Source organism: Leuciscus leuciscus (genome assembly GCF_965113295.1).
Source record: "Leuciscus leuciscus genome assembly, chromosome: 8".
NCBI lineage: Eukaryota > Metazoa > Chordata > Actinopteri > Cypriniformes > Leuciscidae > Leuciscus > Leuciscus leuciscus.
Window position 1 is genome coordinate 44,745,063 of NC_138732.1, and position 12,427 is coordinate 44,757,489.

General features: G+C 39.0%; 1 protein-coding gene across 1 annotated transcript; it reads right to left on the reverse strand.

The window, feature by feature from the left end:
* Nucleotides 1-3,050: 3,050 nt before the first annotated feature.
* LOC309504829 (uncharacterized protein) lies at nt 3,051-5,255 on the reverse strand. Its single transcript, XM_082178116.1, has 7 exons — nt 5,137-5,255; nt 4,886-4,931; nt 4,606-4,695; nt 4,415-4,525; nt 3,967-4,231; nt 3,817-3,868; nt 3,051-3,158 (listed from the first exon to the last, which is right to left on the reverse strand). Exons 3-7 carry the CDS (start codon nt 4,680-4,682, stop codon nt 3,136-3,138), a joined length of 528 nt encoding a protein of 175 aa, XP_082034242.1. The 5' UTR covers nt 4,683-4,695; nt 4,886-4,931; nt 5,137-5,255; the 3' UTR covers nt 3,051-3,135.
* Nucleotides 5,256-12,427: the final 7,172 nt, after the last annotated feature.

A 12,427-nucleotide genomic window follows, 5' to 3' on the forward strand; every position in this document is an offset into this window, starting at 1 on the left:
TAACTTTAAAGGATAAAGTAATTTAATAGTAGAATTTATAAATAAAATACTGATCAATCTGTTTTAGGAACTGTACCTTCAACACCTTGACTGCGAAGATTGTGGCCTGCCTTATGATTCACAACATGAAGTCATTGTTCCCACAGCTGACAGCCTGTTGAGCCCAGAGGAGCTAGCAGGACTTCAGGCAGCCATTGATCCCATGGGACCCTCAACGTCATATTAATGATATCAGATATCTATCTGGCAACCACTCACTACATACAGCACATACTGGGCAAGCAGTGAAGAACAGTTTTATTTTTATTCTTTTCGACCTCTTCTCCATGTTGAACTTTAAGTAAGCAAAAAGAAAAGACTGGCTGTATGTACAAATACAAACACTTCAGTTACATTATATGAACAGGTTGTTTAGCACATATCACTGCATAAACAGTGAAGAACAGTTTGGTTTTTTATTCTTTTCAACCTCTGTAGTGCTTTTATTTTATTCAGTGCCTAACTTTTGTCTCCTTCAGTGTCTGACCACAGTAGGAAAACCTGTATCAAATACTTGTTCTCCCCACTGTATATCATGCTGTGTTTTATTATCGAACTTAAAAACATCCTTGTGTTGTACATGATTATACATTTAGCATTGAAAGGTTGCCTACCTGTTTATAGTTCATATTTCAACATCTTTCTGTCTATTTCATACATTTTAGTTTATCTCATACAATGAAGGGGATTTGTCTAATCAACAGAAACTCATAATATTATGTTATCTGAACCACATATTTTAATAAGTTGATTTGACAAAGGAAAAAATTTTGTGATAAGTCATGAAAATATTTTTCTTATGCATATGAGAACTGATTATAATCAAAATATCAGTTTTTGTTTGACATGCGTGCACTAAAAGTATAGTCGTATGAATCTGTTTATACTTTGATTCCACCCTCCATTTTCAGTGTCTGTCACAGGGGAGGACATGTTCAACCGAGGCTTGACACAATGGAAGCGGCAGAAGTTGTTCAAGTAACCTTGTGATAAGTAATCACAAAATCAGAGTTTGCTTGTGCCAGTGACAGAGGGAAAAGTTGGGGCTTTTGAACCAATTGAACCAATCATATTGAAGGTGACATGTTAGTCTTATTTGTTTTCTCTATACTATAAAAACTGTTGTATTCGTGTTTTCTGGTGGGATTCTCAATGGAAATTGTCTGAGATCCTCTGGCCTTGCTTCTTGGGAGAGATTCCCTGAGAACTGCTCGGGAAGATCTCCTGGCCGTGATTAAAGCATTTAAAGGACATTTGCTTGAGTCTGTTTGTCGATTTATTCCTGCGCAGGAAGCTAGTTTAGAAAGCTAGTTTAGGGGAACAAGTTAGTTGTTAGGTGACTATTATTGAAAGGGGACGTCGATTTGTAGACGAGACCCAGATAGTTAGGTTTAGGGAAAAATCTACCACAGTACACAGAATAGTTCCACTCAGAACCTTTTGGACAAAAATGTCCCCATTGAAAGCCATTAAAACTACAATTTTTAATCCCAGGGCCATTTAACTATAAAATAATGCAATCTTTCTTAATAGGCTTTCATTTTGTTGGCAAGGCATCTTTTTGTTGCTTTTTTTATTTTATTACCAGATGGCACCATTTTCTCATGTTTGGCCTATAAAGACAATACTCGCTGTATTCCCGTTTTCTGCTTCTGCATATTATAGAGCCAATTGGATAAATTGTGCAGCTATAATTGTGTGGTTGTGTTAGTGTGGAAGTCAGATTGTGGTTTGTATGTTTGTAATAAAAAAAATGTGTGTGTCTGTGTGCTTGTAATATTTGAGAGAGGAAAAACTCTACTGCAAATCCCAAATCCAACCTCAGGACTACGTTTACAAGCTGTTAAAATTCGGGTTATGGTCGGGTTAAGGTCACTATTTGGGTTTCTGAAACATTCGGAATAACCCGTTTACATGCGTGAGTAGAGAGAGTTACTCCTGTATACATGGAATTTGTAATCAATTAGCAATATCCCGATGTAAACGGCGACGCACGGTTAGCGTCTGGACGTACGGACAACCTTAAGACGCAATATGCGTCATTTCCGATTCTTCTTCCTGTATCCAAAGACAACAACGACAGCAGCAGCACGCGGATAATGAATAGTTCGGGGCAGATAGCGATCGCCTTTGTTTGCGATTTCCTCCTCGCTCCAAAAGTGTGGTGCTGTGCTGCGTCTCGCCATGTTTACCTCTACTTCTTGTTTACTTCCGGTATACTGCACGCGGGTTTCTGTATGCGCCGTCTCTACTCAAAAGACCAAGATTCCTTGCGAATAGAACATGCGCAGAACGTAAATCAATGTTCCTTTTGATGGGGATATGCCGATACACGTTTACATGACCAAATATTCGGGTTAGAAAAGGGGTACCCCAGGGGTCATATCCGGGTTTTTAAAAACCGGGATATGAGCATATCCGGGTTTTTGCCGGTGTTTACATGGCCGTGCGCGACCGGGTTATTGCTAATATCCCGGTTTTGAACGGGTTATTGGCTGCATGTAAACGTAGTCACTGTTCACCAGTGGAGTTTTCCTGGCATCTAATGGGGAAAGTCTGGTACTGCGCCCACACAAACTCTTACCAAAAGCTCATTTTTTGAGATCTCAACCTCAAATTTGGAACATGACTTGTTTAGATTTTTGGCTTTTATTTTCTAGCAGTTTTAGAGTTAAACTAGTTTCATAAAATATATATTTTATATAAAATATTCTTCATAAATCATTTTTATAAACATAATATAACTTTCTAACTATAACTTTTTTTACTTCAACAATTATCTGCCACGGGTCTTCTTTAAAATGAGACCAACCTTAGGTCTGTGCTTCCAAGCTTCACGTTTTTATGACAGATTTTGACACTGGCATTTTTGTCCATTATGGACCTTTGTGTCACTTTTTTAATTTGATACTCAAGGGTTAATGTTCTATACTCAGTCTCTTTTGTTTGAACCACCCACAATTATTAACCTTTATGAACACAAGTTTATTTTCTTGTGCACTTACTTTTTTCCTGGATGTACTCTTATATGCAGTGCTGTTGAGACGCAGAGCAAGACCAGATCACCGTCAGAGGCTTCATGCAGTGGCTTACTGATCAGGGACGTGTTCCCATTACTTCTGCGCACAGAGAAACATTTGAAATACACACAGAATGTGATCATGACTGTCAGCTATGATATGGTGCGCACGATTTATGCTACCCTCTTGTAAATGCATGTTCCTGTACTGTGACCCTGCCTACACGGCACCTGGGGAACCGAGTTCCTCCACATTATGAGGCTGGCTGTGAGCAATAGCAGAGAATTCAGCCGATCATGAGACGGATTCCTCATATAGTGTTTACTCCCTGTGCTGTGTTCTCTCCGCTGCTGTTATAGTGTTAGTCTTTTAAAAGGATAGGGATGCAGTAGCTTTTGGATATTTAAATGTAGTTTTTCGTTATTCTTTTTTTAGTTTTGTTTATCATTGACATGTATTGCAAAAAATGCAGCAAAGATTGCTGCTAAATTGTTACAGAAATAAAAATGATGTATATCAATGTACAGTAAGCTTCTGTGCAAAATAAAGTCGCTATGCAGTCCTGTCTTTATGCTTGCTTTGTGTGTGTATTTTTTTAATTACAACATATTTGTTGAAACAAACTCCCGACAAAGCAAACACAGTTCTTTGACAGGGATATTAGGACCAGTTGAATTCAGCAGGTGTTCGAGAGCCCTCAGCCCGTCTGAACACAAAGGGGATTCAAATTCAGGAACAACGACTCTGAAATCTTCACCGGCATCATAAGAAGCTGCTATGTCCCAGTCTAGATCTGGCTCTTCCATGTCCTGAAGGTATAGCAGTTCAGTACATAGTCAAACATCCACTAAGAGTAATGCATAAACAGCAGTGTGGTGACAGAGTAACTAAAGCAGGGTCATCATACCTCGTATCTCTCCGACTGGTCATTATCTGTGTGTCTGCCACAGCTGCTCTGGGCTTGGATTGGCCTCTGAGGAGAGTGGAGGATGATTCCAGGCTTCTGAATGTGTCCAAGTCTGCCTGAAGTCTTTGGAGAAAACTGTCTTTGCACACTGACAAGGTCCTCGACCACTGATAAGTCAGGCAATGCTTCTGCCTCTAGGGAGTGCAGTGTGTCTGAGTACTTGTTAGTCTCCATGGTTCTGACATCATGCCAGAGGCGCTCAATCCTATTAGAAACAGTAATTAGGTTTAAAAGCAACGCAGTGAAAGGCATTTGAGATCAATTACTAATAAATGTAAAATATTTTGTTACATAAAAGTGACATTGAAAAGCTACCAACAGATTATTGAAGTTACGAAATATAAATGAAGTCTTTTCATTTTAGATATTTCAGACGGTTGTAATTCACCTTTGATCATGGACACTTTTCCCGGATATGAGACTTCCTCGGTCAGTTCCTCTTGAAGAAAACATGAACCTGGCTATCTGTACATTCTCCACTGCTTGGTCTCCCCTGACTCTGATTTATTTATGTATTTTTTAATATTACAATACATTTCCAGATATAAAATTCAAATGCTTTTACTTTACTATACTCACCTAGATGGTAAGCCAAATGATTGGACTGCTTCAGAGAAGTGTGTATGCTGTCGATGCCCGGTTGTTATTTGCTGCATTCAAGAACATGACCTGCAAATACAAAATGCAACAATAAGTAAATCTAGGTAGCAGAAAATATAACATACATTGGAAATTAATGTATTACATGCTAATTTTCAATAAACAAGATAATTTTTTTCAAAGAAATCATAGTGACTGGAATGATCTTGATACCAGATGACTAGTATTTTTTATATATCAACACAGACTGTAAACATACCTTCCTGGAATAACCATCCACACCACCAGATATTACAATGTTGTATCTATTTACAAGAAAAACAAAGGTTTTTAAAAACGTTCTTAAAATTATACACAAACATACATATATATATCGAGGGCCCCTTTCATAGTGGACTAGTGTAGTATCTCGTAAGAATCTATTCTATACTAACAATGCATTAAATCACATTACACATTAATAAACAACAATAAATAAATAAAATAAAAACAAATTAAGTGATAACTCACATTCATCTGCTCCGTTGATGAAGCCATGTCTCAAGTCAAGTGAATTACGGGTCATCTTATGACAGGCATCCAATCACAACTGACTTCCGGAAAAGGGGAAGTAACCAATGACATTTGAGGTTATTAAAACAGTAAGCCCCACCCCTCGACTGCCAAAAATAAAAGTGTTGGAGAGCAGAAGAAGCAGGCGAGAGCAGATCGAGCGCGTGGGGAATGATCATGTCCGAGCGCACGCGGGCTTGTGTTGCGTGCAGAGATGTCATGCGCGCGTTAGAGGTCTGCACGGGCTTTAAACTGAAGCCCGAACCCGGCCCGTACCCGCGATCATTTAACCCGACCCGACAATTACATTTACATGTTAAGCCCGAACCCGAGGTCCACTCTGTTTCTCACAACAAATACCATTTTTGCAATATGTTGAATTTAATGATTGCTTGAAACGGTAAACAAATACATGTAGGCGCAGCGGCCCTATAAGCACAGCAGTAAGAGAAAAACTTACCAATCACGTAACTTTGCTGTGGTCGAACAGGTGTAACAGTCACACATTTCTCTGGAACTCAAACTTTAAACTTTAAAAAGTTCACGCAGTGTTGCAAAACTATTTACACAAATATATCCTTCTCAGTATGAGTTATGAAGTAAGAGAACGGCGTCGACAGTTGATGGTTTCAGCGCCGTCCTCCTCTGATTGAAAGTTAGTCCAGCTGCACTGAAGTTTCTCTCGCTGCTGCTGCTACTTGCAGGGATGCTGAGGATACTACGGGCCAGTTTTGACAGTAAGGGGAAAATATATATATGGGTGATTCTTCAATTAGGGGAACTTTTATGTCCCCAGGTTATACATTCATGTTAAAAATACAATATTATAAAATAAACAGTTTAGTTATTTCAAATAATATTTATTGCACCACCAAAAAATGTTATACACTAAAATCAGTATGATTTCCCTTTTTAAAAATGTTTTCATCACCAATATTTGGCTACTCAGGCCTTGTCCCCAACCCAGACTTTAAAACTTATCTGCTCTGAAAATGTGATAAAATGTTATCAGTTCATTAAAAAATCACAATATATGTTTAAACAGTAACTTAAAAAGGCTCTTGATGCATAATTCGGGTTCATATCTGTGCAATTTGTGAATATTTTTAACAATTTAGTATTGTCCACAACAATACTGTCATTACCGCAACAGTCTATGATTACAACAAGGATTTTTTTGAGGGTAAGACTTGTTTATGCCGTAACCATGGAAATGAAGACCAGCAGGGGAGCACATGTCAGCCATGAAAGAACAGTGCTATTTGATGTCTGAAAAAGTAAGTAATTTAATCATGAATTCCTTCTGATCATGCAGTAGACTTATTCAGCGTCATTACCATAAATGCTGTAGCAGCAATATTTTGATAAATATATATATATATTCACATGATTTATGTGTATTTAAAGTTATTTTTGTATAGCTGTTGAGTGATGTTAGCAAAACCATGACCTAGCATCTTTTTTCCTGAAAAAAATAAAAAATGTCATTACCGCAACACGTCATTACCAACACACAACTTGTTGTGATGGTAATGACAAGTGATGGTGGTAATGACATGTTCTGTGTCACTATCTTTATCATATTATGTGTTTATAAATTAAGTTAAAGAAGCATAATAGTGTGATTTTACAATGAAAATTAAGTGAGATGCCTTACTTCCTAAAACTATTTTTTCTTATTTTTTAACCAGAATGGCTCCCAAGAAATCAACTGAAAGGTCTAGAGATTATAGAAAAAAATTGAAGGAAGATCCTGTAAAATATCAGCAGTACATTGACAGAGAAAAGGAAAGATACAAAAGAAGAAAAGAAACAGGAAAGCTTAAAGTAATCTCACAACTTTCAAAACGGGAGCAAAGACAGAAACGCAAACAATGGAGAGTTAACCAAAACAATAAAAGAGCCAATGACAAAATTCGACAGGAAGTACAACACTATGTAGCTTCAAACACCCCCCCAAGATCTCCAGTGCAACAAGATCAGAACAGTGAAAATGAAAATCGTGAAACTCCTTGCAGAAGAGGTCGTAAGAAAGTTAAGGCAAATAAAGCAAAAGTCTATCGTGATCTTTTTGCTATGCAAAAGAAGCTACAAATGGCACAGAAAAAAATGGAAAAATACAAAAAGAGATGCACTAGGCTTTCTGGGCGGCTTTCACAACTAGACTCCCCAAAGCAAAAAACAAAAAAACAAATGAAACTGCAACCAAAGGCCCTAAAGAAGACACTGCTCTTCCACAATGTGGTACTCTCTGAACTCAAAAATAAATACAAACAAGCTGGAGTAAAAAACAAACAGATTGTTGCCAGGATTCTATCTGAAAAGGTACTGAAGAAGTACCATTTTTTAAAGGAAGCACACCGTCAGGTTGGATTCTCTTACAAAATAATGCACAGCAACAGAAACAGACCAGCAGGTTTCCAATTCCACAGGAGAGAATACAAAAACAAAATGAATACAGATACAAAGGAACAACTAAAGAAATTCCTTGAGCGAGATGACAACAGTCGACCATCCACAGGAAAAAGAGAGACAATAACCAGAAAGAAAATCAAAATGCAGAAGCGTTTCTTTAATGACAGCTTGTATAACCTCTTTCTGAAGTTTAAGAGGGAATATCCACATGCCAAACTTTCATATGCAGAATTCTGCAAAAATCGACCATTCTGGGTTGTCGCACCATCTGCAAAAGACAGAGAAACTTGCTTGTGTAAGACACATGCAAATACTCAGCTAATGGCTGACAAATTGTTTCACCATAAGGTTATAGCATCAAACAAAATTGACAGACTCATGGAGTCATTGTGTTGTGACAAGTCATCAAAGAGATGCATGTACAGAGAGTGTGATATCTGTCAGGAAAAGCAGCTGGAAACAAGAGAGTTTGACAGTTCTCTGCAGACCCACTGGTTCAGTTGGAGGCATAAAGTAGAAGAACGTGAAAGAAAAACCAAAGATGGGCTAAAAGAAAAAATCCATGTCCATCTCACAGTGAAAGAAAAAACTTATGGAACACTTGAAATTCTCCTAGAGGATTTCACCACTGCCTTAAATGATAAATTTGGACGACACACTTTCAACATTCAGCACCAGCACTCCACACTACGTCATCTCAAAGAGAATATACATGAGGATGAAATTATTATTCAGATAGATTTTGCTGAAAATTACCTAGGCAAATATGCATCAGAAGTGCAAGCTGCTCATTTTGGTGACTCACACAAACAAATCACCCTACACACAGGAGTTGCCTACACAACCAAAGAAGTTTTGTCCCTGTGTTCGATTTCTTCTTCAATGAGGCATGATCCATCAGGTATCTGGGCACATCTCTCACCAGTGTTGTCTTACCTCAAGGAGCAAGTGCCATCAGCTACCACACTTCATGTCATTAGTGATGGCCCCACAACACAGTACAGATCAAAGAAGAATTTCTTCTTACTTTCAACTGTGCCATTTGATTTAGGATTTCAAAGACTGACTTGGAATTTCCTTGAAGCTGGACATGGAAAGGGCCCTGCGGATGGGGTAGGGGCAGCTGTTAAAAGAACAGCAGATGCCCTTGTTGCACGGGGAATGGATCTGCCATCAGCTGAGGTCTTATTTGAAGCATTGTCTGAACAACAAACAAAAATAAAGCTCTTTTATATCAAAGAAGATGATATTGCAGCCAATGATGACATAATTCCCCAACAACTGGACACTGTCCGTGGGACCATGAAGATTCACCAGGTAAATTTCAGGTGAACTTATTTAAATATAATGTGGATAATCAGCAACACTAACTGTCTTCCCCCTCTGAAACAGATTTTCACCAACACTCCAGCACAATTCAAGTGGCGAATACTTGAGCAGCTCCAGATGAATGCAAATGCTATGGTCCACAGTCGGTGACAATGTGCAAAGGGCCCTCTACAGCCAACGGAGCTTCAAACATAGATGTGCCTCTGATGGATGCACAAGCAGGTTTTTCTAGGGTCACTGAAATCACAGACCAACTGAAAGGTTGTTGGTGTGCTGTGAAATATGACAGGGAGGTATATCCAGGAATAGTTCAAGATGTGGATGCAGAGAATTGCATTCTTGTTAAAACTTTGAGTCGTGTAGGCCAGAACCGCTTCTTTTGGCCTATGAGGGATGATATTCTGTGGTATCAGCCGCATGATTTTGTGGGTCTTATCCCACCACCTCAGCCAGTGACGAAAAGGCACATGATGCTGCCAGTAGATGTCTGGGAGAAATTGTTCTCCCACTGATAAGAGATCTGTCAAGAGGGTGGTCCTTGGAGATATAGTTCTTGGAGTTCTGGATATTCATGTTAGGTCAACTAGTGTGCTCTCTCCCTCAACTTTTTTACTACCTCTTTTTCTGTCAGTGGGCCCTAATTTAAATTGCAGGAAAAGTGCAAAGTCTAAATTCTAAATAAAACCTAATTTTATAACAAGGACAATTCTTTATGAAATTAAATTAGCTTATTTTAATACCATGAGCAAGATCCTAAGCAAAAACATTGGGTCACCACAATACTCCCACATGACACACAATTGAGTGACTACACTATGCCTGTCAATTAAACAGGGGCCCAGTATCTCTTTCTCTCCACATCCCATCCATCTCCCTTTATCATCTCTAATTCACGTTTTGAATGTTCAAATACATGTTTGAAAGCAAACACCAAGGTTCATTATGCATTGTTAGTTTTGACCCAATGCAACTTTTTGCGTAGTCATAGTTATGAAATGTTTATGAAGCATGTTTATGCTGTTTTAGCCCATTGTGACAATTTATTCTCTAGAATATATTGTATGGTTTCTTCATGATTGAAATAAACTTGTTCAAGCTGATGATTGTGTCCTATTTATATATCTCCTCACATCTGTCCATTTCTTTCAACAACACTCACCAGAAGTCATTATTTTAGCCTTTAAATTTTCTTTATGTATCAGTGCACTTTTCATTTATGTCATTACCAAAACACTATGTCATTACCAGAACAGTATGTCATTACCACCACGTTGCTTAATTTACAGCAAACATACCTTTAAAACTGTTTTATGTTCAATCTTGAGGTGCTACATGAAAAGCCTAGTGAAATACTCATCCACCTATTCAAAGAAAAAACATCTAAATTTAATTTTCCAGAAATTAAACAAAAGTGTGCTTTGATGAACACAGAAAAACACATTTTGATTGTAAGAACAAGAAAATATATGTAATTCGCTGAATGGAAACATTTTGTTTTTTATACACATTGTTGAAGGTTAACAATGTTTGCAAGATAAATGAGTTTAAATTATCTCCTTGATACATTCTTTGCATTATGAGACTTTTTGATGTTGTGATGGGAATGACGTTTTGCAATGCCAGTTGGCAAATAGATATAAAATACTCAAATTATATTTAAGCTCAGTCGTGGCCATTATTATATCTTTACATAAAAGCATGTAAACATTGTCTTGACGTAATTCTACCAAAATTCAACCAAATTTCATTCATCAAAATGTAAGATGGCAAAATAGCCCCCAATTGAAGAATCACCCATATATATATTTGAGAGAGAGAGCCTGTGTGTCTGTGTAGCCAATGTACATTGCACATCTGCGCATGCATGTAACGTTACTTTCTCTCTCTCGCGTGCCGGTCACCACAACACAGCAAGCAGGCAAAGCACACGGCACGCAAACTATATAGCCTATTAGGTTTTCTTAGTTACAAACCCGAACCCGAGGCTGTTCATTAAACATTAACCCGAACCGAAACCCGAAACATTTTCGGGACCCGTCGGGCTCGGGTCGGGTAGCAGACCTCTAGCGCGCGTAGGATTTGAAATGAGCTCGCGAGTTCCCGTTTCCTCACGCATAGATCTGTAATCCTCTCGCGGAAGCAATTTAGCGCGTGCGCTAGTATAATTTGTGCGCTCGCCATAGAAATGCACCTCAAGCTGTATGCCAACCGCCAAAAAAACACAAAAGAAGAAGAAGGGCTAGGGTCTGCATGATGCTGCCCCATGGCTGTCTGCAACCTTTCTTCCAATGCTGTCTGAGAAACTGTTTGTTTATTGCTCAAACGCAAGTTTAATGTTTGTATGCGTTGCTCTGGTGAACTTAAATGGAATTTGTTTAGTTTAATTGGTGTGTTTGAGGTTTTCTCTTGTAGAGGATTAGTTTATGATGTAGCTTTTGCTCATCAGCTGTGGCTAATGCTACGTGTTTACATTGCTGAAGCAAATCTTTCGGTTCGTTTGGTGTGAAACACTGCAATTGACCAAACATCCAAGCGTGGGACAACAATCTACTTCATCCTCATCAACCTTTGTATCTCTTCTCATCTACAGATAAGACTGGTTTCCTTATTTTTCTGAACTGTTTATGCTCTCAAACAGCAGTGGACTGTGCTGGATATTTCGGTTCACCACACACACACACACACACACACACACACACACGGCGAAATCATTGAATTGTATATATTTGTGTATGACACGCAATATATGTGGTTTGTGTCTAACGAAAGTGTAAATGGTTTGAATACATGCTGAAAGAAACACCGCTCTTGTTTGTTTAAGAATTTATTAATAGACTACTTTCAACTTAGATCAACTGAAGTATTTGCACAAAAGGCCAAAGAGAGCCAATAGCTACAGTTGGCCCACGCCAGCACAGCTGCACCTCTCTCCCGATGAGGAGGAATGTGTGAGCTACTCCCAGATAATGTGGAGACACTACAGCACATGTCATGTTCAGAGGGAGAGACTAGACTTCAGGAATGAGAGGAAACAACAAACACTAAGGCATTCTGGGCTGAAGTTGAGAAATACAGGGATTCAGCGGCATCAAGCCAAATAAAGCCTTGGCTTCTGCTGCGGTTTCTGTCCTCTCCCTCACACAGTCAAACGTTGATGTAAAAAGCCTTTTCAGCCATTAAAAACACACTCAGGAACCACATGTCCCTGCAGACCCTCAGCTCTGCTCTGTAGATTGATGTGGTTTGGTGTTCTGCATGTTATGAGCACACACTGCCAGATGAAGTGCTGCCTCTCTGACACTTCAGCGGCTCGTTCTCTTCACTCCTGTCCTGATGTCGGCCCGCAGGAGGAGAGCACTGAGGGTACGAGGAGTTCAGTCTCTTCACTCCTGTCCTGATGTCGGCCCGCAGGAGGAGAGCACTGAGGGTACGAGGAGTTCAGTCTCTTCACTCCTGTCCTGATGTCGGCCCACAGGAGGAGAGCGCTGAGGGTACGAGGAGTTCA